General features: G+C 40.9%; 1 protein-coding gene across 4 annotated transcripts in view; it reads left to right on the forward strand.

Moving 5' to 3' along the window:
* The window catches only part of mctp1a (multiple C2 domains, transmembrane 1a), a 112776-nt gene that overhangs the window by 46248 nt on the left and 39443 nt on the right, over positions 1-27085 (forward strand). For 3 of the 4 annotated variants that reach the window (XM_026344257.2, XM_026344259.2, XM_026344260.1), the window contains exons 3-15: positions 1594-1736; positions 1883-1962; positions 4065-4176; positions 5369-5407; positions 8442-8606; positions 8772-8902; positions 9530-9716; positions 15908-16001; positions 20507-20609; positions 21181-21283; positions 21878-21979; positions 22448-22522; positions 24557-24676. In XM_026344257.2, the coding sequence (XP_026200042.1) occupies positions 1594-1736; positions 1883-1962; positions 4065-4176; positions 5369-5407; positions 8442-8606; positions 8772-8902; positions 9530-9716; positions 15908-16001; positions 20507-20609; positions 21181-21283; positions 21878-21979; positions 22448-22522; positions 24557-24676 (1454 nt within the window). The remainder of the gene's footprint in view (positions 1-1593; positions 1737-1882; positions 1963-4064; positions 4177-5368; positions 5408-8441; positions 8607-8771; positions 8903-9529; positions 9717-15907; positions 16002-20506; positions 20610-21180; positions 21284-21877; positions 21980-22447; positions 22523-24556; positions 24677-27085) is intronic. The other variant, XM_033326170.1, reaches the window with a different exon arrangement.

Below are 27085 nucleotides of genomic sequence, written 5' to 3' on the forward strand. Positions count from 1 at the left end.
TTTCCTGCAGTGATATGTCAAGGGTGAATGTGTTCCTAGTAGCTCTGCTGGTAAGCAAGTGGGTGTCGTGGGTTGTTAAAATGTGATGAAATTGACATCTTTTCCCAGTAGGCCTGTGTTAGTGCATATTGTGCTACTCTCACATCAAACTTTGATGCTAGCTGAGAAGTACATCAGCAGTTTTTACTCAGACAAAGCAGATTTTATGCATTTGTGTTTATTGTTTTCACTGACTCTTTGACTCATAACTGGTAATAACACGCTCATGTTGTCTCCTCACTGTCTCTAGTAAGCATCACAAAAGGCATTATGAGGAATCAGATATTTGCTGTTCCTCTTGTTCTAATGACAGAACAAGACTCTAGCTTGAACAAATGAGCAAACACTGAGAGAGTACAGCCTTGAATAAACTAATATCACTGTCAGACCTGCCTGGAACACATCCACCCTCATGGCTGCCTTAGAGAAAACAGGGCAGATTTCCATGACTGCTAATGATGATATATCTGTAGATATATCATCCTGTACAGCGTGGTGCAAGTGTTTGCTTTAATGTGTTTTGTTGAAGAGATGCTGGTTGAATAGATAAACCACCGGCTCTGCACTATACTGTGTGACTTTGATAATAGGATTCCTTTGCTCTTCTGTGTTTTGCTTGGTAATCACTTTAGTCACAGTGAATAATTACATGACCCTGAGACAAGTAAAGAACAATCAAAAAGATCAGTTCAGGGTACCATTTTACTGGAAGATGGAGACTGATGTAAGAACACTGGGACGAGTGATGTATTTGTATTTTGCCTTCGTGCAGTAGTATAATCATGACCTCCCAGCTGTAGTTTGTGCGCATGCTGTGAAAATGACAACAAGCAACTCACACTGTAAATATGAAAAGATAAACTTTAAGTTGAAATAGTGTGACATACTACAGAATACAACAGCTATATATATTTTATCCCTTTGTGGGTCCATACTAGTTTTCATTAAAATGCTGTGTTTTGTCCTCACATAGCTCTACATTATAGTACTTTATTAGTATTTTAATTTCATGTACATATGTTACAATGAAATGAAATAATACAACCATAAGATTTCAGTTAATTTTCACATGTCAACATGATGAATGGTGAATGCACAGAGATGATAAATTACATGGTCTGACCTGTGTTTCTCTCACACACTGTATACATGTGCATTTAGAGTGTAAATTTTTGTTTATTAATTTAATTGAAAAAGTTTAAAGTTGTGCATGTTTTGACTGTCATGTTTGTTATTTTGTCAGCCCAGTGAATGTTTTTTTTAAAGACTAGTTTTCACTGGTCTTACCGAACACATGGCAGAATAAAATCATTGTAAATCAATGGTACCATCTAGTGGTTAAATAGAGGTACTATATGTTTCAGCATTAAATATTCTGAGTCACACATTTTATCAGACAAAGTTTTATCAAAGAGTTTGCACGCCGTTGGACCAATGACACTGTGACCTGTTTACACTTTGAATTTGTTGAATTTATATAGGCTTAACTTTTGTGGTACTCTTTAGTGCAATTATTTACCAGTATTTCTCTGTGTTTTCTTTCTCTGCCTACAGGGACTAGCGACCCATATGTGAAGTTTAAGATTGCAGGGAAGGAGGTTTTCAGAAGTAAGACCATCCATAAGAACCTCAACCCAGTGTGGGACGAGAGAGTAAGCCTACATGTGGAAACCCTGAGGGACCCACTATATGTCAAGGTACAGCAGACAAATGCTAAACTTCAAATGACATTCTTTTATAAAATAATTTCCTTTTTGTTTTGGGTGATTGATAAGACTCAATAGGCCCAATAGATATGAATTCTGTGTTGACAGTAGTTGTACTGTATATTGTCTCTTTGTAGGTTTTTGACTATGACTTTGGACTTCAGGATGATTTCATGGGCTCAGCCTACCTCTACCTGGAGTCACTGGAACATCTGAGGTCTCATTGTCTCTTTTGCCTTGTCTTTTCTCCTTCCCCTTCTTTGCAGTAATACCGTACACATTTTCTGTCTCTTTCCCAACCACTCCCTGTCTCTACTGATTTGTATTTGGTAACTGTATTCCCCTACTAATAGGCATGTATAGAGAAGCTGTCAAGAAATAGTGTGGTTATATGTTAGGGTGTCCCATCTCAAACGTTGTCTTTTTTGACACATACTAAGAATCTTTCCTGGTTTCCGGTACAGTGATAAGAATCAAATATAGCCTGTGGTCTCCCTCTAGTGGCAGTCTTTGGCAACTAACGTCCAGCCTCAGAATATGAAGGGCTATGTTCAATTCTGATTGTACTATATACACTGTATGTGTGTCTTTAAGGTGTCCAGCAGACATACTTTTGTTCAGATTTCATTTATACTAAATGAGTAATTACTTCTACTAACAGATACTGTTGGACCATAGAGATACCAGAGGGCTGACTGCACGTAGCCTGCTGTCAGACTGGGAATCAGACTGTTGCATAGGTTGTCACACACAGTTTAGCATGTTCTCACCAAAACAATCACCACGTCCTGTATTTCTCAATTTTTTTCACAAGAAGTATACATTATAAAAAATATAAACTAATCAAAAAGCTAAGTATTTAATGTTGACTGAAAAGGGAATGGGCAAAAGTAATTCTGCTTAGACTGATGAGGCATAACATTAAGACCACCTGCCTAATATGGTGTTCTACCTCCTTTGCTGCCAAAACAGCTCTGACCCGTCGAGGCATAGACTCCACTAGACCCCTGAGGGTGTGCTGTGGTATCTAGCACCAAGACGCTAGCAGCAGATCCTTTAAGTCCTGTACTTTGCAAGGTGGGACCTGGATTGGTCTTTGCCCAACAAATCCCACAGACCTTTTAATCTGAGCCAACATTAACTTCTTCAGCAATTAGAGCTGCAGAAGCTCATCTGTTCGATCGGCCCACGCCGGTCAGCCTCGTCAAACTCGGTCAAATCCCTATGCTTGCTCATTTTTCCTACTTCTAACACATCAACTTTGAGGACAGAATGTTCACTTGCTGCCTGATATATCCCACCCACTAACAGGTGGCATAAAGAAGAGATAATCAGTGTTACTCACTTCACGTGCCAGTGGTCATATATTCCTAGCTTTTTTTAGGCTAACCTGCATACTGCAAATGAAAATCTCTCTCTCTATATAATTTATAATATGACATAAAGTAAAAAAAAACTGAGGAAACAAAAAGAAAAAAACATAAATAACCATTGTCACTTGTACCCCTCAAATGTGGCTTTATTAATCTAGGCTAGCCTATTTTTCCAAATAGGTTTTTATTCAGGATTTCACATACAGCTTGTCTTTATGATGTAGTGCAAAACAATTGAAATATACAAAGTAAGATAGTGAAAGAAATGTGGTTGTACATTGGTGTAATGATCTATTAAGTCATGACATCATTAAAAACACCTTTTGGTGTTTTGATTGTGTAGAAGAATCCATGCTTATTACCATAAGCATGGACAATGTGCTCATTAGAGTGTTGCATGCAGGCACCTGGTAGCAACAGCTAAATAATCTTTGAAATGTTTTTTGGAATAGATATGATTCATTCACATTCACATTTCCATTTAAATGAATGCATTACTTTGTGGGTTCCCAGCTTGACATCTTCCCTCAAAATCAGTAGCATTCGTCAGAACTGGTTTAGGCTCAGAACTGTCTCTACAGTACCAACATTACTGGTGCCACCCAGCAAACAGCAGTATAAACATTTGTAACTTCTGCTTTTGCACGTGTATCGAACGACCTGTCAATCAGGTTGAGAGCTATAGCAGGTTACAAGCTTGTGTTGTGAGCTTTGCTGGAAGGCACACATTTTATTTAGATTTGGAAATCTTTAAAATGTGAAGTAAAATGGTGAATTTTAATAGTACCCACCTTACTTTCCATCAGTTTCTCCTACTAATCATTTTTGTTACAGCAGCAGTTTATAGAAGTAAACATGTGGATTCCATGCATTGTATGCATATGAATCTACAGTGGCCATGGAAGCATTTACAGTATGAATTTGAGCTGTGTTTTCTTCCTATTAGGGCACAGGATGTGACACTGGACCTAAAAGACCCACAGTATCCTGAACAAAACCTGGGCAGCCTGGAACTATCTGTCACTGTGTCGCCGAAAGAAGCAGACGTGAGAGATTCTGTAAGGAAACTATTACAACTTCCTAGTCAGACCACTTTTTCTTTACATTTGCTCCTCGTTCAGGAGACATGTCTGACATACTGTAATCACATTTAGGAAAGAGCTGTAGTACTTTTTGCTAAAAAAGCACACAAGTTAACAAAATTAATACTATTTTTATTGTTACTACATTAAACTGTTTCTCCATGCTTTAAAGTCAGAAAGGCTGAGCTGGAGTACAGTCCTCTGGCTTCATTCAGCCTCACTTACCGGAAACTCTTCAACTCAACAAATACATATGCATAAACAGAAGTGTAATTAATATGTTTTGTGGAAAAGTACCATGTTCAAAGAGCACTGGATTCCCTTCCTAATTATGTTGGCCCATTCCTCTGTGGACACACTCGATGTTTCAGAGTTGCATTTATTTCTGTTCAATTATTTGTTTGGTTAATTGGACCCCTGCATTCTCAATCCAGAAGCCAGTGTCATGGGGGAAATATTTTATTCCTTTTGATCTGATGTCTTAATTCTCCTGCTTATTTAGTGCTGTAGCTCAGAAAGTCCACATTTGACACAACAAATAAACTCTATTTAGGTTAAGCATCATTTTGGATTTCTCCAACTGGGAAGAAAATGAGTACAAGGTTATATTAGTACATTCTGGATGGCTCTCTCTGTTGCCATCTACTGGTATGGAAGGATAAAGACACATCTTCTTATAAATCAATCATTGTTAAACTGCTTATAATATAGTGACTTTATTTATTATGCTAATTTCAACATGATGATCTGTATTATTATTATTATTATTATTATTATATGACTATTATGAGTTTACATCTGAAGATTAAACCACTTTTTTCCTAGGATTGGAAATGCAGTTTATAATAGCATCAAATATTAGAATGTATTAGAGGCATAAACTGCAGCTCCTGCATACGTACAGTACATGTTTACTGTATCTCTGTGAGTATGTAAGTCTGCATATGTGAATATTTCACACTATGACAAGTAAGACTGCTTGTCTTTCTTCTACACTTCCTGCTTACTTAACCTGCATGGGTGTCAACTTTCCCTCTTCTCTTATCTAACCTCCCTGCACCAGGCTAGAGCTAACACCTGAACATGGCATTCCCTTTAACCTCTGACCCTGCAGCTTTAATGGGGGAGCAGTAGGGGGCGCTCTGTAACTGCTTTGTCTCATTTACAGACCATGCTTTTGAGAAGGAACTGGAGACGATCTAGTAAGGTAAACTAAAAAAAAAAAAAGCATGAAACTCCACACCCACAAACTTCCAACTGCACTGTAACCTCACTACCGTCCGCACTGTACCCCACACCTCTCCTGCACTCTTCACTGGTGTCCTGGGACATGAATGGAGTCTTCCTGGCCCTCTCCCCTTTTTTCACAATGCCCTCCTTTCACAGTGGTATGAGTTGTTTTTATTTTTTTATCAGTTCTCATGGTCTCCAGCTTATTTACCACTAGCTGCAATATACCAGCTACTGTTTCCAGCACATCGCTGTAGGTGATGTAAACTGTTCTTTTGGAAAGAAAGTGTTGCACTTAGCCTAAATGTCTAAAGGCAAATCAAGTCGTAGAACTATAGACCAAAGGTGGAAGTAATGGAATAGATTTACTGCCATTGTTATGAGAATGTTTTATTTATTTATTTTCCTTTTTGGATTCTATATTGAACCATATTTATTATACTGGTTTGATAAAATCTCTTATCAATCTCCCACTATACTACTATGCAATTTAGCTCTTCACATCATTGTACCATTGCACCGTCATTTACAGCGAAGTCATTCGTCAGGTTTCTTTGTTTCACTCAGATTAAAAAAATCTGTTGAACTTTTCTATTGTTTAAAGCTCGAAGTATGTTGTGTTATTGATTCTTCCACCTTTGATCTGCAGTGTATTGCAGCTACAATGTGGGAAAATAAGGCTGTTTTTAGGGGGTTTTAAAGGCGTCCTGTACAGCAAATCACCTGTCAAATACGAGGGTTTGTCGATTGGTGACTGTGTTGACAGATTATGGGACACTCTTAGACCCCTTTACATCAAGTGGAAATCTCAATCTTGATGTTCATATTATGTTGAGTTGTCATTTTGCCATACATAAAAGCCTTTCGTTTTAGTTTTTTGTGATTATTGTTACTTTTCACGCTGAAAGAAAGCATGCTGATTGAGGTTCTGCTTCTTCTTATTGCCTAATGCATGTAACACATACATTTTTAACCAAATACAACAGTTGTATCATTGCAGACAATTTTGTGCACACAGTTGGGTTGCAGCTTTTTTTGCTCATATATTACTTTTCCAAAGGTATCCTATCGTATCCTGTTACGTCCTGAAGTTGTCATCAAGAAACTAGTTAACTTTAGAAACTGAGTTTTACTTTTTACCAAGTGATAAATCACACCTAGAGGCACTCAGTGATTGTTCAACTAACTGTAAAAAGTTAGATATCCACCAGGAGACACAGATACACATTTGAAGTGTGCCTGGTTGGAGCTGGCCAGACGTCCTGCTGCATCGTGCTTCCCCAAGCTGAGCCTTTGAAGCCTTCAAACTGGGCCACCCCGCCTGTGACTCGGGAATTAGCTCAAACAGTAACTAACCAGCTACTGTGCTACCCCACTAAAAAGGCACTGCTACCGAGTGCCTCCCTCCATGTACACAGTTATTTTTACACAACCACTTTTTTTAAAATGAAGCATTGGTTGAACTCACAGTAGAAGATACAAACTGTTCTTTACTAGTTCGAGATCATTTGTTATAGTAAATCTAGGTCTTTCTAACTTTACAATCGGGAAAATTGCTGATGTTGGCGCGTGATACAACGAAATGTTTTGCCTTCTTTTAAAAGATAAAAGTTTACCCATGTACAAAACTGTGTTAATTCTTAAACTGGATGTTAGTTTGTTTGTAAGACTTGCAGCCCGTGTCCATGTCTGTGCAATAGCTCTCCTGTTGTGCTTTGGCAGACGGATGTGAATTGCCAATCCGAATAGCCCGTGGTTTTCTGTAACAAGAAATATGTAGCAACAAAATAAGGAGACAATTAGCATTGTGCTCCAGTGGGACATAACAGTGACCCCTCATCATTAGTATACAGTGTGTTAGCAGCACGTGAACAGGGGAAATGAAAGATGTGGCAGTAGCTGTATGGGAGGTTGGCTGCATTGCAGGGAGCCATATGCATTGTTTAATGTCTGGAGAATGGAAATTAAGAGGCTCCGTCTCCAGATCAAAGGCCTGCACTTGCAAGGCAGGGTTTGTTCAGAGTTTAATGAAATTCACTTGCAAAACAAAAGCTATGCTAATAAATTCTCCCTAACGAGGAGGGACGAGAGAGAGAGGTTGTGTGTGTGTGTGTGTGTGTGTGTGTGTGTGTGTGTGTGTGTGTGTGTGTGTGTGAGAGAGAGAGCGAGAGAAAGAGAGAGAGGGAGAAGGAGATAGAGAGAGGGGTGTATTAGTTTGACAAATAAATACCCTGCTCTTTGTTTTAGTGAAGGATACTGACATGATTCAAAGAGGGGTTAAATAGGCCTGTAAGTGCTGAGAAAACTGTAGGGGGAGAAAAACTGAGTTAAAATATGTAGAATCATCAGCAGAGCTGCCGACTTACAGCACATTTAGGTGGAATAAGAAATGGACAGAGGTTGTGCAGGTTACATCATCTCAGTGGTCTGGTTTGTCTAAGACAACCCTCAGATGACCTGTTCATGTCTATAATGTCTACAAGAAATACCAAACTCACACAGGGTTTACTGTGTAGAATAAAAGGTATTTTGTCTGCAATATATTATAAGTAGACACTCAGTACACAAGAATAGAAAGAGGTTAAAATATGCATTGTTCATTTTGCCTTAAATGCTGCTACCGACAGTAGTATCTAGACTTTAGTGACCCTGATTGGTTACTGTGCAGTGATGTTCTGGCATGCTAGGTGAGCTCACACTTCAACGGTTGATTATTGTTATTTTGTGCGTGTGTTTTCTTGTGTGTTTTGCCTGCTCCCTTTTGTGCTTTGTGTTGTCCTGGTTATGTTTGGCACTGATCATTTTCTGATTGACAATGTGTACACAAGCCATGATGTTGGGGTTAATTAATTCCTCATGTTTGTTTACGAGTCATTATTTTTGTAAGAGTTTGTTTACGTGCTTGTATTCATATGAATGTGCGTTTGCGTAAATGCTTTTTTGAATATTTGTGTGATTGTGTGTGTGTGTGTGTGTGTGTGTGTCTGTATGCGTATGCTTGGCTGCTGCAGTATCAGAGTATGCGTCTGTCAGATGTGCACAGAAAAGCCCAGCTGTGGCGAGGTATAGTCAGCATCAGTCTGATAGAAGGTCATGACCTGCAGCCCATGGATAACAACGGCCTGAGCGACCCTTACGTCAAATTCAGGATGGGACACCAGAAGTACAAGAGCAAGGTAAGTAAACTATCATTTGTTCTTTAATTGACTGTTTGACTGCTTCACGCATTCTGTAAACTGTCCATGTTTCCTTAGCTGAATCTGCCTATGTGGACAATATATAACATACTTATATCTGATATAAACAAATGAGACACGTGTTTCCTTCTGTTGTTTACTCAGACAATTCCAAAAACACTGAACCCCCAGTGGAGAGAGCAGTTTGATTTCCACCTGTATGACGAGCAGGGAGGTTTTGTGGACATTACAGTCTGGGATAAAGATGCTGGAAAGAAGGATGATTTCATGGGAAGGTACAGTGTCAGTCTCTGGTCAGTCACATTAGAGATCTAGTTGCCTTTCATCAGATTATATACATAGAACAGGTGCACGTAGGTTACCAAGATTCTGTAAATTGAATTAATTTACTTTATTTTCAAACTTTCTGCTCAACATGCTGCAGACTACTAGTATAGTATTCCTTATGGTTTTAACCCTGAGTGAATATTACACTGTTTTCTGGGAAATGTGATGATGATCTCAAGGGCCTGCTAAAAGGTATTACTTGTGTCAGCTTTGACTAAGTGCTCTCCAGTTGCTTATGTCCTGTTTGCTTAGTGTAAACTATTGTTCGACTGCTGCTATGTGCTCCACCGTAGTGTGAGTAGAGTGTGTAGATGCTTTTTTCCAATAGGAAAATTAGAAATCTGAGTTCTTTAACTTTACAGATGTTTGGTGGAAATGATTACTTAATATTACTTTTGTTTTTATCATTTTTCTGCAGAGTTAAGCTCCTAAAACAGCTAAACTAGTGATTAATCTTTGTAGCTTGATTTAGGTCTCTCTCTCTTTTACCATAAGCATGTTTCAGCTTAGTTTAGGTTCCCCACAAGATATATGTTGCTCTAACGCTGTTATTGTCTATTTGTTTGTGCACTTAGATGTAGCATCGACCTATCCCTTCTCAGTAGAGAACACACACATAAGCTGGACCTGCTGCTAGAGGAAGGTGAAGGTGTGCTGGTGCTGCTCGTTACACTCACTGCCTCTGCCGCCGTTTCCATCTCCGACCTGTCAGTCAACATGCTGGATGACCCACACGAGAGACTCCAGATAATGCAGAGATATGTGAGTTAACTTAGTTTATTTTGTGTTTTCATTACTTTTGAGATGAAAGTACACAACTAAAAGACCTTAACATCAGACCTTCTGTAGCTATATGCTTTTCCACTGTGTTGTTAAAGGACATATACCATTAATAACCAACGAACTAGTATCTTAAGTCGACAAACACAAAACGCAGAAAACACACACTTTGTGTAACTGATCAACCACGTATCTGATACTATGGCTTTTTCTTTGGATTGATTGCTGTGTGACGTACGTTGACATGTCCAAATGGCAGAGACAAAGACGCGTATTGTTTCATTTGTATCAAGAGTCAGACTGACGTGTCAAACAACAACTCCCACCTCCTCCCTATGCCATTCCTTATCACCAGACATCCCATTGTTATAAAATCATAACGTATTCACATCTTACAAAGACACTTAATCATCAAGAAGAGTCTGTTTTTTTTTTATCACAGGCAAATATGATGTGATGAGTTGAGAGAAAATTGACCAAGCTGCTGTGGTTTGGGGTTAGAGGAAGTGGAGAGTACACAAGGGGAAGATGCACAGACAGGGATGGAAGAAAGAGACACACTGGTTGAGAGGTCAGAGAGGGTGAACAGAAATCAGACAGTTGTTTGGAATAACTGTTTGGAAAGGATTCAAGCTCAAACTGAGAATTGTGTGGTGTTTACACCAGCATCATGCAGTGATTTGTGCCCGTTGTGCATTTATGATTAATGCATGGCTCCTTTTACCTCACTGTACAAACTTTCTAGTTAACCAATTATCATTGATTTGAGCTTAGTATCTGAGTGAGAGAGAGAAAGAAAGAAGAGAAGAGAGAGACAGCCTAATGTCCAAACTGCTCTAGAGGCCCTCCACTCAAAACAATGGTTTCGTCGTATGTCTGCCAGTCACCCTTACAAAGACACTGAAACACACATGCGCATTCACACGTAGTCAGTATATTTCATTCAGTAATGAAATGTTGACATGGGACATTTCTGAACTTCAACAGATTGTTTGGTGTTATCACTCTGCGCCGCTCAGCTCATTTTAATATAAAAGAAAGAAATGTGTTCACTTATTTTTTCTTTATCCGTTTAATTTGAGACAAATTAGATACATTTGTTTTCATTATTGGTCCAAATACATTTAATTGTCTGGAAATGTTTGTGGAACACATTTTCCCATGAGTATGACTGAGCTACATGTGCTTTTATGTGTGGTTGTACTGTACAGTAAGTCGTTGTCTCTGTTTGAGAAATCATAGGAGCTGCTGGTAAATTCATTTCAGTGAAATGTATGTTCCAGCTGGTGTGTGTCTGGGTCTTTCGGTGTGTGCATAAGCACCAACGGTGAGGTGCCACAGGCCAAACATGGGTGCCACGACCTACATAACAACGGCAGTGCCTTGTTTGCTAGCCACAGGAGGTCGATCTCTCCTCTCTGCGTTGCAGCAACCACCCAAGATCAGAGAGGGGAGCTCTAGGACCGAGACACGCAAGCTGTGCCTCTCCACATAGTCACAAAATGAGGGCGGGGAGTGCATGTGTGCGTGTTTGTGTGTGTAATAGGGGGCGAGAGGTAAAGGGTGAGGGTTGCACCGGGAAGGGAAGGCGTGTAAAATGAAAAGAAAAAGCTATTTCACCTCTCTCACAACTCGTGCAGACCCCGTTTTTCTGCTCTGCTGAAGGCGACACATTTCCCTTCCTTCGCCTACCTCTTTTCCTGCCTCCTTCTCTCTCCTGCACTCCCCATCTCCGTCCCGCTTTCCCGGCAGCCTGGGCTCTTTGTCTGTCGCCACTGTGGCCCTCCTGTTAGATGAAGGGATGGAGAGATAGAGGTTGAAGGAAGGTGGGGGTTGCAGATGGAGGGGCGTACTGAGGTCGGTTTGAAGACTTGAATGGTCTCTGCCTATTAACATATTTCTTGTCCCCAGACTAGCTGAAAGACAGCCAGTCTGGGGAGAATTCAATAAAGATGTACCTTATCAAAGCGCACTGATAAAACCAAGTACCACCGCTAATACATAACAGTGCTGCTCAAAGCCCACTAATCTGTCCAGTGTACATATATATATGTGTGTATGTGTGTGTTTTGTTGGCCACAATTTTATATTCTGAATAGTATTATCAGCATGAAATCAGCTGTCCAGCAAAGCATAAACATAAACAGACATATAGTACATAAAAAGCGACAAAAACAGCGCCTGTGTGCAGCAGCTGTAAAGATGGAGGTTGACAGAGCAATACGTATTCCAGGTTGTCATCATCACAGCTTTAAAGAGCAGCTACCATCACAAATGATGTTTAGGAAAAGGAAGACAATTCAAATCCTGCTGCTTGTACCAGCTTTCAGCAGTGAGGCCCTCTCTGCTCATCATGAAAAAACACACACACACACACACACGGCGTTGTCACTTGTCACTCACACACCTACACTACGTACACATTACATACATGGGCAGGTGCTCTCAATCTGTGGCCACTGAAGAAAACCTATATCTGAGCGCATGGATTTGATGCTGCTGTTGGGCTCATTAATGTCTCTCTTATTCTATCTGCTCTGCATTGTGACACCTTTCTCTGTGCACATACTGTGTGTGTGTGTGTGTACAATGTGACTGTGCACGCATGTGAATGAGTGCACATAAATTTCTTTTGCTAACTACTTTGAATGCACCTGATGTCAGAGCTATATGCAACCCAGTGCAATACACTCACTCAGTGACAACTGGCTTAGATGTACTATTGCTCACTGTAACCTTTCCTTCATCCCTAATTACTGTTTCCCAGAAGTAGACAGGGACAGAGGAAAAGAGGGAAAAGGAGAGGAAGAGATTTATGCATTATGATGGCAAAGGAGCACACACACTAATGGCTCTTAATGGGTCTGAGGTGGCTACAAGATGGGTGGATGAGAGAAGGAGGACGTGGTGACCTCCACTGATGTGGTGGCACTTCACTACCCACCCCCATGCACTGTACTGTGCACGCACACACACACACACACACACACACTGTGGATGTCCCACCCACTCTGGTGTACTGCTCTAAGGTGAAGAGAGAGGACATAACCTGGACAACAAGTGAGATAAGGGACTGCATTAAACAGTTTGAATGGCAGAGAGCAAACTTTGAGAAAGACTCTTTCTTGACAGTGATACTGAGCAGATCAATAGTGGTCGGTATCTGAGGAAGCTGTTAGCATTTGATTTGCGTTTGAGAATTCTCAGCCATTTCATCAAATGTCCCCTGAAATGGATGGCTGCGGGGCAGATGCTCTGGGTTTGCGTGTGTGCCTCTCTGTCTGTGTGAAATGCTATTTGTGGCGCTGATGAAAGGTGACACGATGCAAGAATGACAGCAAGTCATAAGTCTGTGCCGCCGTTGACTCATTTGTGTGTTTGTGTGTCTGTGGAGTGAGACAGAGACGGGAAAAAGACGTCACAGTGACAAGATGTCAATCACAAACACAGGGTGGGGGTATGTCTTATGCAAGCCAACTCCGTCCTTCCAATTTTCTCATTTTTCTCATCACTTCTTTTCATCTCCTCCTTTTTTTCCTGTCAATCCACCTGCGTGCTGGGGCGGGGGTGGGGATGTAAATGAGGGGTTGAGGGGCTGGTCTTGGCCTTTTTTCACCTCTCTGCACCTCTCCGTCTTTCTGTCCAGTCCATCTATTGCTATCTGTCTTTCTGATGACCAAATCCATGTGGAGGATAGATTTGTTCTCGCCACTAATCACAGGTTGAGGCTGAACCTTAAACGTCCCCTTAGGGAGCCTCTGTGGTGGGAGGAAGGGATGAAAAGTGGAGGATCGGTCCAGAAAGACTCGGCAGCCATATATTAAAAATTATTGGGACTGATTTGTTCAACCTGTGTCAGTTTGGGTATATTTTGTGTATCAATACTAGAGCTGGTATAGTGCAAAGCTTACAGTAGTAAACATTGAAGCCAACATCTGGTCACAGTTTTTACTGCTTGTTTTTACGGGCACATTTTTGTCAGTAGGGATAAAAGTACTGACGTTTCAATCTCCACCCTTACAGCTAGGTTATCAGCATCACTGAGTGTTCTACTGTTGCACACCAACACACTAAATAGTCAGCCATTAGTTTGCCCTAATCTCTTTCTCTGTTGCCTCCCCCGTGCCCTCTCTCTGACTCTCTATCTCCCTCTGTCTCTTCTTGGCCGCTCACCAATAACCACAATAAGCAGCTGTACTGTATCTTCAGAGAAATCATGCTTTAAAATTGAGAGTTGTCCCCTCTCTCCCTCTCTTTGTATGTCTCTCTTTCACTCACTCTTTTCCCCCTCTCTTTCTTTCACACACTCTCCCCTCTCATCTCCTTTAGAGAGCTTTTGGACAATGATATCGCTGGAAACAGGCAGAGTCTGACAGAGTTGGTAATAATGAATTAAGTCTGTAGCCTGGCCCTGACTCTGAAATTTAAATTATAATTACTCCTGTGGGGATGGAAGGGGTTATTGCCAGAGAGAGAAATAAATTGAAGTGAAGTGCATTTCCACTCTGCTTTTAAGACACGCCGACATGCTACTCAATTTGGCCTCAGTGTAGGTTTTCTATGCGTGTGTTTATACCTGAGTCTTTGGGTGTGAACAAAAGCGTAAGTTTATTATGTGTGTGTGTCTGTGTCTGTGTGTGTGTGTGTGTGTGTGTGTGTGTGTGGCTGTCAATGTGTGACCATGCCAGTGTGGACCAGTCACTGATCTCTACAGGCCTCCTTTTATTTACAAACTAGTTTTTACACCTCACCCCTCTTCTTCTTATGCATACAGTATTAAACTCTCACTTTAGACAATCACAGGGTCTCCTATGCATCTCCCGACTGTGTATGTCAATGTGTATTTACAGAGAGGAGGAGGAGTGAACAGCATTCCTGACTCTTCTTGTTTTGAAATGTGCTCTCTTTATCTGTATGTTGAGTAAACTGGAGAGTGTGTTCGAGGTCAGTGTGCGTGTGTGTGTGTGTGTGTGTGTGTGTGTGTGTGTGTGTGCATGCGTGCGTGTGCCTCATAACTATGATATCACTGACAGTCACGCTTCACTGGGTGTGTCTGCTCACCACAATGTCTCTATTATCATATTATCAAGCTAATACTGTCTCTCTCTCTCTCTCTCTCTCTCTCCATCTCATAAAGCTAACACAGACACATTAGTGCCAGAGAGATCGCATCACATGCAAATTGTGCATATGTGCAGCACAGAGTTTGGATTCTTGTAAGAATTTTCTCATTTTGTGTTGCACATATTTCACTTTAGTCTTTGCGCTGCTGTTCAAACCACCTGTCAACACCTCTTTTTTTTTTCTTATGCACAACATTGCAAGAAAGCAATTTGTGGAGTAACTCTAAAACAGTAAATGACAACCACCATTTTCAATTAAATTATCCAAATTGAGAGCGAGCACCAGAAAGCAAATGGGCTTTATATAAAAACACTGATGATTCATATAATAATATACATCAAAATTGTAATTGGTTGCTAAAACTACATTCAGACTTTTTTTGTGCATTTTGTTCATTTAGTTTCAATTAATATACTAAACACTATGAGGAACACTGTTTTCCTTAGTGACTGGCTTACTGATGCAGCAAACTTATTCATTTTGAGTCGAAAAGTTAATTGAAAAGCAGAAAACCTTTGCTCTGAATGTAGCATTTGATAGTATTGTATTTAGAATAAAGCACAACTGTTTCAGGTAGTTTCTTATGTATTCTCAACTCCAGTTATCCTTCTTATATATTAGGAAGAGATATTATGCAGAAATCGGTTGTGTGTTCAACGTGTCTCGGTGTTGAACTTGTCTGTTATGTAGAATGACCCTGATTTGTCCTACATGTATGTATGTACTTTTTTATTTACTGTAACCTTTTACAATATATTTCTGTGTGACATGTCTTCTTTACCAACATCAGTTCAATTAAATTTAAAAAGTACAAAGTTAGAAAACATTTCAAACAGACAAGAACAGCTATTCAGGGAAATTAAATTTGGCAATTTATTCTCTGTTACTCATTTATAAATGCCAGCACTACATTTGCAAATAGGGACTGCTAAAGGACATATTCTACCCTTTTCTCTCTTAATGAAATGTCAGGCTGTTGACCTGCCTTTCTCTTTAGTGCTAATTTACCATCCTCTTTGACCTATCACCTCGTTCTTGTGATTTTTCAGAGCCTCTGGAGGTCATTCCACAACCTGAAAGATGTCGGTGTGGTGCAGGTAAAGGTCATCAGGGCTGAGGGACTGATGGCAGCAGATGTCACAGGTAAGATACTGACTTTAGTTCCAAACAACAGAACTATAACCTTTTATGTACAGTCAAAATGTAGCTGCTTAGGTAGCTTTTAACTCTTCTAAATGTATGGATGCTTTTAAATCCATACGTTTTAGCTATTGTAACAAACAGACCTCCTTTTTTTTTGCTTTTTTTATTTCTCAGTTTCCATTTGTAACCTCGCACTGAACACTGCTTCAGCATCTGATACTATCAGGGGATACTATCAATGGCAAAAGTATTTTTGTTTTAAATAACTTTTGCACCTAGACATTGAACAATATCTGAAACACATTTTCCTCTGCCAGGCATCTGCCATAAATCCAACCAAAGATAAAGTCAGTGTATAATTTTGGTTTAAGGGATCATCCTCTACAAGAATCCTCAGAGAGAGTTAGTCTTTTTTGTGTGGGACGCTAAATTTGTCTCCGAATTTTAAGAAAAGATGCAGACTGCTCATTTGAATAATAGAGAAAAAGTACACATTTGGACCAACAAATCTCTTTCCCTCCTCCTCCCTCCCCCTGCTCTTTCTCTGCTTGCTCTCTCTGAATCCTCCATTCTCCATTAATTCTTACTTTTAATTAGGTCTACAGTGGACAGGCCTAGTTTTTCACTCTGTATTATCTAGTGGAGAGAGAAGAAAGTGTGTGTGTGTGTGTGTGTGTGTGTGTGTAGCAGAGAGTAGAGCTTTGCTTTTCTCTATCTGAAGCAGCCACAGTCCCATTAGCCAATACTGAGTGTAGCTGGTTGATTTGGGTTATTGCGTGGAGCGACCGGAGCAGCCGGAGTGCAGGGCTAATGGCTCTCTGGCTCTTGTATTTCACTCAGAGCAGAAATTTGCTCCGTGACCTCGTTGTAGAGCTCATCATTCAGTCTGGCTTCATGGATCCATGTAAAAAAAAAAATTGAAAGAATAAAACTGTGGAAATATAATGTCTATTGGCTGTTTGTTTGCCTCTCACTTTGTCTCTGGATGTGGTCCTAGAGAACATGTTTGATTTCAGTGTAGCGTCTTCAGAGCCTTTGGTGGTTTGAAATTATTGCTACTGGCTCTCTACACCATGTTGAGGTACATGGCGTCTTGCGGGGTAATATTTTGCATAGACACTACTCAGACCGAATACAAAACAATTTGAAAAACGGAATTAAGATTTAAAAACACAGAGCAGCCATGCTTGTTTGACGTCATTGTTGAGACAGTTTTTAATTAAACTCAGCAAGAATGAGCAAATATTTCCTACTTAAAGTGTGAAAATTGAAATAGAAATGTTTTATTCAACATTTGTTTTGTTTTACATGGAAACAGTGCGTAGTTAGAGACAGGTAACAACTGTTTTCACATGGACATAAACATGTTCACAAAATATGGTATAAATACTGGTTAAATATAATTTTAACCAAAATATGTAGTAACTTTATTTGAATGTATATGTTGTTGCCAATGCAACAGCATACAGTAAGCGAACAGGCACATCTGTTTCTAGATGGCTTATTCATGTTTTGAGTCTGATGCGCTGTGTGTGTGTGTGTGTGTGTGTCTTTGTGTATGTATTTGTGTGTCACAGGCAGAAACAATAGCTCTGTAAGAGCCATGTAAGAGCTCTCACCACATGAACACCCTATTTTAACAGCCCAGACCAAGAGAGGGTCAGGAGCAAGGTGAGAGGGAGACCAGACAAACGGACAAACAGACAGAGAGGAAGGGAGAGGAGGTCAGTGGGAGAGGGAGAGAGAGTTCACCATCGCTCTCCCATTCACAGTGCCTGTCCCCTCTCTTGTCTTTTCTCCTCCTCCTCTCTCTCTCTCTCTCTCTCTCTCTCTTTTCTGGCCATCTCTCTCTCTCTAATTGAAGTGTTTTTGTGGAGTAGCTCCTCTCCAGCCTGAGTAGGATAACTGAAAATAGTCTCTAAAACTAACAATCCCTTTTGTCTGCCAGCTCTTGTCCCTCTGAGTGGATGCTATACTGTTAGATTTCAATAGCAACACACACACGCACGCACACACACACACACACACACACACACACACACACACACACACACACACACACACACACACACACACACACACTTGCAGCAGCAGCACCACAGCATGTGAAGGCTCTTTCAGTCAGTTTCAGAACAAAAGTGCCAGTTTAGAAGTGTAGATTTTTACTTGACACGTGGAGAAACTGTACTGAAGGTTAGATTATATATTATTTATTTTAAATGTCAAATGAAACGCAAGAACAATACACTTTTTATATTTTGAAACTTCCAACAATTATACAGGAAGTTGGGAGCTTGTGTTGTTTCTCCAGCCTCAGTCCTTACAAACTCTAAGCTTCCTACAAGGCAATTACACAAGAGCGTCCTTGTCTTAGGGCACCTCGAAACGAACCTGGTGCCACTCTGCACTGCAGCCGTCAAGACAGCACCACACAAACAACACTCGGGCGGAGGGGGGGGGGCAGCTTGGACGTTACCTGTATGTTTACTGAGAGGTGCTCAAACCCGACCGTGTAATTGGTTAAGACAGCTGCCTCTGGTGGTGGCCAATAAGGTGAAAGTTCATCACCAATGACGACTGGCTGCCGACCATGTCATTAAAAACAGAATATTGGACAGAAAACGGGGGAGGGACAGAATCCTCAATTGTCCGTGTTGCGTGATTACATTTAAATGTGGTCACCTCTGATTTGTGTGGACAACATTATAATCGTCTGTAATAGAAGTTTCAGCGTGATTTAGAAGGAAATTACTAAAGTGGGAACTGCTGCTGAAATATTAGTGTTTGTTTACAGTTGTAAAATACATTTGAGTATATTCAGTGTGCAGCTTCTCGTTGAGGAGCAGGCTCCTGGGTCTGTTGCCTTTTGTCTATATTAATGTATCTTGTGTTGTATCGTAGGAGTCATAGCTGTCAATATCCACTTCAAACACTCTACATCAATAGAATGCCACAAACGGATATGAAAGGCAACACCTACGGCTCGGCATTGATCACGGTGACATTTACTTTGCACACCCACTAAATGTCCTGCCCTTGTCACAACATTTGAAGAAAATCACACCAATCAATGACCCACACGAAAACAAGCACATGCACCAATGTGGCGGGGGGCTTTGAACTCAATCCCAACTTTATTGAGTTTTATTATGCAACATAGCTGCTTTTCTAATATTTCAATATTTTCCCTGGGAATTCATGTGGGACTTTTTTTTTTTTTTTTAAACTTCCTGACCCAGCCTTTTCAAGTCATAATCTTGGACGAATGGCTCCCAACTGTCTTTATAAAAAAGAATGATCAAAGCCAGAATTAGGAGTCATGTTGTTTATTTAGTTCAGTTTGAGGCAGTCTGAGGGAGGTGGGCTGGCAGGCATGGGGAGCTGGTCTCACTCCTCTGTGTGTACAAAGACAATCAAATGTGAGATGTTAGTAAACAAATGAAAAATATGTAGGACATTACTGGTTTTGATTATAAGGGTGCTGTATGCTATTCTCTGGAGGAGGACATCACTGGGATGATTTTTTCTTTTCCTCCTTCGTTTCCCTCGCTCTCTCTCTACCCAGTTACATAAGCGTAGTAAATTCTGAATTGAAAGTTTTGTTGGAATGAATTAACAGTAATGAATAAGACTTATAGTGACCCATATATCAGAGCTGTTTCCGAACATCTTTAAAGTTCTCACACAGTGTATTGAAGTGTTATCTCCTGGCAGCGACGGGCCACTGTAATTTCACAAGTGGAGCTCTATGGCAGCTGGATGGTTAGAGCCTGTGTCACTCACCTGTAATGTCCCTGGTTCGAGTCTTTCTACCCATGTTACCTGAAAAATAATGTTAATAATGATATGTTATCATTAGTTATAACTATCTATGTAATATTCCAGCAGTGAGCTGCCAACAAAACAAAGCGGCATGAATGATGTGGAAATGTTTTCTCTGTCTGTATTTCATTTATTCTCATGTTATTCTTGCTTTCACAAATTTTTTTGTTACCACCATCTCTCCGCTCGCTTTGGAATTGCTAATCGTGGACCAGCTGCGTTTCTCCCAATCTTGCGTGGCTGTTTTTATCTTCTACTCTGAACTTCTGTGGCCTTCAGAGCCACATCATCTTCTGTGTTTTTAGCCATCCTCTCTGCCACCCTATCCTTTTGACTGCAGGCTGCAGTTGTCCTGGAGCTTATCTTCCAGTTCTTCGTGTTCCCTGGGTGTTGATAGAAACCGCTTGCAGCTGTTTCACTGATATACTGTATAATATATACTGCATTGGGGCTAAATCACATTATTACAGTTCTGATAAATCCAGGATGTAGGAGCTGTCATGTTCTATAATGGGAGCATGGTATATACTATCTCTCATGGTAACATCAGGGAGAATCACTTAAGATTCTCACTTTCCTTGACACCTGGACTTAGCAAAACTTTTGAGTCTGCTGTAGTTATTTCTCAGTTTTCACTAAGAAGGTCATTTTTTTGTATGGATTTTTTTTTAAATGCTTGACAGGTAAGAGTGACCCATTCTGTGTGGTGGAGCTGAGTAACGATCGGCTGCAGACGCACACGGTCTACAAAAACCTTAACCCAGAGTGGAATAAGGTCTTCACTTTGTGAGTGTCTTTTACAATGTGAACACTTAAGTTTATTTATTTTTTTATTTTTTTTAGACTGATTTGAGCACTAAAATAAATAATATTGAAATGTGTTTATAAAGGGATGTTTTTTATGATGACATTATAATTTATAATTATTTAATTTACTGCCATGGTTGATAGAACGTATCATCATGATCAAAGTATATAGCGTATATTATTCAGCTGCTTCCACAGTACAGACTGTGAATTCCCACTGATGGGATGGGTTAATTTAGTCATTCTTTGAGTGCACATCTTTCTCATAGTCCCCTTTCTATACATAACATAGCCATCTTCCTAATAGCCTAGTTTCTAAAGATGATATGTCTGAACATCACACTTCAGTTCTACTTACTGTGGCTCTAACAGCAATGCAGAGCAGGATCACAAATAGGAAACTTTTGTTATGTCTCATACAGCAAATTTCAGATTAAACTGTTTTCTGTGTGTCTTCAATATTTGAAAGACACAGAAAAGAGATGTGATATGTGATAGCTTTATTTTATAATATACAGTATGTTATATGTTGTCTTTGTGTGTGCTCCAGTAATGTGAAGGATATCCACTCAGTACTGGAGGTCACAGTTTACGATGAAGACCGAGACAGAAGTGCAGACTTCCTGGGGAAGGTGGCGATTCCTCTACTAAATGTGAGTCAAAGGCATATTTTCGTGAATGTTTCCTTTTCTTTTCCCTTGGGGATGTTATAGAGAACATAGACGAACAGAAAGAATAAAAAAATAAATAAATAAAACACAGTGGAAGATATAAAAAGCAGAGGCTATTTTTGCAACTCCACAGATGAGTCTTATTATTTCACAAAGAAGAAGAGATGACAGGAAAGAGGAAAAAACGGAAGAGAGGCTGAGGAAAAAGAAGAGATTGATAGGTGAGAAGAAAGAAAGTGAGCGGAAGAAAGATGATGTGAAAATGACACTAATCGAGAGATGGCACGGAATGAGAATATATTTCTACTCTTTTATTTGAAAACAGATATAGATAGCCTGTGAAAGAAGTCGTGGGTCTAAATATCCTTGCTCTGCAGTACAGTATGATTCCCCAGGATAGTTAATTTCTGTTTGACAGAGCTGAGCAGTAGTGGGTAATGAACAGGTACTTGTCAGAGTTGCCACAGTTGTTTTGGGTTCCCTGTCAGCGCCAGCAGCTGGGGTTCAAAGGTGGCCCGGGGAGCCGATTCAGCCGGGTATTGCCAGACAGACGCCTGTCATGTCCCTCTCCCACAGATCCAAAATGGAGAACGCAAAGCCTACGCCTTGAAAAGCAAGGAGCTGACGGGGCCAACAAAAGGGGTCATCTTTCTCGAAATAGACGTGATTTTTAATGCTGTAAGTCTTTGTTTTGCTTTTTTGATTCTCCTCGATGTTTTTTTTACCCCCTCCTCCATTATCCTCTCTCTCCATCCCTGTCTTGTTCACCCCCCTTCCTAGCGCCGCTGTTGTCTTTATTCTGTTTGTCCCCCCCCCCCCTCGCTTCCATCTCATCCCACGTCCCTTGTCCCTCGTCCTCATTTTGGCTTTAATTATCGAAGACTCCCTCCCAGCAGCCTTTGTTCAACCATTCACAATTGCTGTGTGTGTCCTATAGCGGCCATCTTACAGTTTTTTTCTCCAGCTGTCTCTAGCCTTTGACACAGAGCATGCTCTACTCATGTGCTGCCATGTCACATATGTACAAAGTGTATTAGGAAAGAAAAACATTAAAATAATAAAATAATCCCAATATAATAGGACTCTTATTTTATATAGAGTATCTGCAGCCTTTTCAATGACTAATTTCACTCGCTTGTGCTTCAGGTGAAGGCTGGCCTCAGGACGTTGATTCCCATTGAGCAGAAATATATCGAGGAGGAGCCCAGGGTGTCCAAACAGGTACATCAGCAGCCAACACTTATCTTTTGCCACTCCACATCACTGTACCTGCTATTCTGCTTAGCTGTCTGAAGCAAACCCAACAAGCCTGGAAAGTGGCATCTTGTAAAGCACAACAACTGTGTGGGCAAGATATAATAGGATGATTGAAGGAAAAACAAATTTTGTTTCTTTTTTTTTCTTCCCTCCTCTTTCCCTATTCTCATCTGTTCCCCCCTTGCATCCACTCTGACTGGTGAATAGAAATGTCAAGCTGTCAGCTCTGTGGTGCATAAGTAGATTGGCCATCCTTATAGTTGGCCCTCTTCGCCACTGCTGCTTTGCACTTCATTGTCACGCCGCTCAGTGTGGCACCACAAAAGGCTGAATAGCAGGGGCTGGTCCACATCAGACATGTCATATGAGTGACCGTTTGGGCTCAGCAGTCAATGCTGCGCCATGCACAGCCGAGCAGAACACAGCCGTGCCCGGCACAGCGCAGCGCGGACGCCAGCCTCCATAGCGCAGTTTTGTCAGTCCTCCATTCATTCTCTTCTTCTTCCTCTGTCTCTGCCTTCATCTTGGCTCACTCTACATTTTTCTCCCAAGTGTGAAATGTTTATTTTTTCCCCATCTCACCTCTGACTTATAGAGATGACCCATGTCAGCATCTCGCAATGATGATGTCACTGGCTGCTTCGGGGAGGGTTCCCTCATGAGGGCTTTTTTTGTGTTGTAGCAGCTCTCCTGCTGTGGCATGCTGCTTAGTGTGCAGACACACCACACAAAGAAAAGAAAAGAAAAACACACAAAAGCTGCCTGCCAAACAAAGTCGAGTATTTAATTGTAATTATCACATTTGACTTAATAAACGACTTAACTGCATTTAAGTGTTTTTAAGGAGTAATTCGAGGCACTCTATGAAATAATTTGTGAAAAATGAAATGTTCTTATCAAGGCTGTTACGGCAATAATGAGCCAAGAAGGGTATAGTACGTACATCAAGTACATGCGCTGAGGAATGTGGAAATGGATGATTCACAGGCTTGCTGTCCTCAGGGTCTGTGTGTCCCCAGCAGGACACTGTGCAGTCATATTTAGTTTGGCAACAAAATACTTCACATAATTATATATCTAGAAGAAGAAGTCCTCCTCTCATCAGGCATCAAAGCAGCAAATCCACCCCTAACCACATGCACATCCACCTGGAAACAACACACGTACATACTGACAGTCAACATTACTGCAGTACTACAAACACAGTACACCCACAGTATGCACACATTCAAACACACATACGCAGAGTTTCCAAAGAGTAAAATAATGTCCTAGAATTTTTTTTTAAAACAGCAATCTGCAGAGACACTGTGTCCTTTGGGAGCACTTTCTCCTGGTGGTGACCTGATTGGGTGGTTTGCGTTCTGCTCGGCTGTTATGCTATTCCCTGAATGGTTGGCTACCCAGGGGGAGGACAGCAGTTAGCCAGTTCTCTCTCATCTCTGGCCAAATGCCTGGAGAACCCTCAGGGAGGAGAATCCAGGGACTGTGCTGGAAAGTGTTATTATTGTACTTAACTTTATCACTGGGGGAGTAGACTTAAAGAAACACTGTGAGTCAGCTTGTCACACTTTAAGCAGTCGTTTGTCCTATACACTGGTCCATTTCCATATATAGCTATCCAAAGAACAAAACCACATTAGTGTCCTCATGGTGTCCTCAGCGGCGTGATGTTGTAATATTGAAGGCAAAGTGAGGTCAAAGCTGCAAATCTTAAGCTGTAACTTTCTGCTCTAGTAAACTTTAGAAAGTGATAACAGAATGAGGCTTACTGACGTGATGCCATTTTAACTAAGTTACTAATGAAATGGTGTTACATTGGTGGATTAACACCTTAAGTAAACACAGTGCGGCATTTTATTAGGTATTTTTTACACACTCTCCATATGTGTACTGTATATAATACACACCATGCTGTTTTCCTTTCCATTGCACATTTTGACCTTAGGCCCTCACTGGTATAACACGTTGACTTATTTGTCTTTGTCTCCTTTCCAGCTGTTGCTGCGTAACTTCAACCGAGTAAGGCGCTGCATCATGTTCCTGATCAACACAGGCTGCTACATCAACAGCTGCTTTGAATGGGAATCTCCACAGAGAAGCATCTGTGCGTTTGTGGTATGTCAATATGCACTTACACACTGTATATACGGTTGGGCCTACTTTTTTTTGTGATAGAAAATGTGCGTCACACTTTTTCAAATTAAATAGACCCCCTCACATTACCAGTAATATTGTAAATAAAATAAAATAAAATAATGTTAAATAACTATAATCACATGTTTCACTTTTTATTTCAGTGAACATCTACGCTCACACACACAGTAGGAGAGTAACATGTTCACAAAGTATGGATACTTAATCGTAATTACACACTCTAACATAAGAGACTGTTGATGTCTCAAGCACAGTTAAGTACATTCCCACGGTTTAACCCACATGCACACACTTAAATATCTTGATATGATGGTCTTAATTAGGATTTTTACATGTGTACACATGGTATACGCATACACGTCTGTTTGATTGTACGGTACTGCTGGACTTTTATCTTAAACACTACATTAAATTATACCCTTAGACACCCAAATACTTAGGAAAAGCAACTTCAGTCTATTGAAGTGTGACAAGCTGCTCCTGCAGACAGTGGCGATGGCAGCCTCTTCTCTTTTTCTTTTTTTTCCTCCCATCAGCCTCCTCTTCATCCTCTCTCTGTCCCCACCCTCTCTCTTGCTCCTGTCATCTGTGTCTGGTATTAAAAGGTGAAATGTAATTGGACAGCAGAGCTATCAGTAAAAGACATTCTCCTGCAGGGTGGTGAGTGGCTGCATCGAAGGTTCCTACTCTAAAGATGACAGAGCAGGCATTTAATCCTGTCTGGTTTGGTGTCCTGACTTAAGTAGCTGCAGGACAGGTGGACCCGCCCTGCCCCAGCCCTTCACCTTGGGAGCACTAAGTGTCTCCACAGCAGACATTAGACATTAGCAGCATTTGGCTGTCTGACACCAGTTTCATCTCTGCAGGGATGTGTGTGCTCGCACGTGTGTGTGTATGTGTGTGTCTTTATACAGCAGGTCACAATGTCATCACAAGACATGGGTCAGAAGAGACATGGTATTGATCATTTAACATTTTCCCTGTGTGTGTGCCAGCGCTTATGTATGAGCCTGACACATGCATGTATGTCATATAAGTCATGTACGAATGTTCCTTCACGTAAACCTGAACTGATCATAAGTCTTGTGAATTACATTTTACAAATAACGCAAATAAAAATATATTTAAAATATTAGACAAAAATATTGAGGAATTTGTGGGAAACGAGGTCACTTCAGGACTGACCATCTACACGGTGAATAGAGGGAAACACACACTTGCACATGCCTTATACCTAACCCCCTTTTTTGAAAACATGGCATATAGGACATCCACTTCGAGTATCAACGCCGACTATTTGTATTCTCATTGTGCTCACTTAAATTCACAGTATTCAGATGACGATAAAGCTTGTATCTAGGCCAAGGACGTAGCGTTTTATAGTTTATAGAAAGTCTGAAATTTAGGTGTCATTGTGTGTGTCCCCCCCCCCAACACCCCACCCTTGTGCTCTTTTGGGAGATTATAGGAGTATGCACTTAGCTAAAAGCATCAGAGTATTTAGGGCCTCTCCTCCACACAGATACTCTCTCCCTCCCTTCCCTTCCATTTCTTCATCCCTCTCTCATTTCTCCCTCACTTTGAGAGGCCTCTTAATCACTTTACTCATCTCTTTAAGTGGGTTTTTATGGGAGGCCATCTGGCCAAGGTGGTGTGTTCACGAAGGTGTACGGCTGTGTGTGATTATGAGCATGTGTGTCTGTTCGCATGTGCCCATATTTTTCGGTCTTAGCCGTCTTTCTAGACAGATGTTGTGCTTAACTTTCCGACACAGCTGTAGCAACAGAGGCGGAGTTGTGATCAATTCAGCATCTAAACGGTGCGCACTTCTTAACTGCTGAGTAAACTTGAAAGTGTTCGTACGTCATCTGTAGGTTCCGTCGGGGCAATAAAACATCAAAATGCAGTTGTCATGTCGTGTCACTCTGCCACAAAAAGCTCGAAACGTTTCTTTTCTTCCATGGTCTCTTACTCTCCTTCTGCTCGTTCTGCAATGCCAGCCGCGTGGACCTATCGCCCATTATTGCCAGCTGTGATTAGTGTGTATGTTGTGTGTGTTTTGTGTGCATGTGAGAGAAAGAGAGCTATCGCATAGTCTCACATGCAGCCTTTCTCTCTCTCTCGCTCTCTCTCTCTCACACCCACACTGCTGTCACCCACCCATCCCAACAGTGAATCAGCCACCATGGCTGCTTTGCCTGAGGCGTTGGCACAATGGACGGGACTGGAGTTACCTCCTGTCCTGCGTGATGGGTGGTGTCTGTGTATGTGTATGGGGTGGGTCTTTTAGTATCTCTGTCTCGGGGTTAAGCGTCTGCTTCCTCTCTCCACACCTGCAAGCTGGGTTAGGAGTGTCTCCTCCTTCTATAC

The sequence above is a fragment of the Anabas testudineus genome, chromosome 9, assembly GCF_900324465.2.
Source record: "Anabas testudineus chromosome 9, fAnaTes1.2, whole genome shotgun sequence".
In the NCBI taxonomy this organism is placed as follows: domain Eukaryota; kingdom Metazoa; phylum Chordata; class Actinopteri; order Anabantiformes; family Anabantidae; genus Anabas; species Anabas testudineus.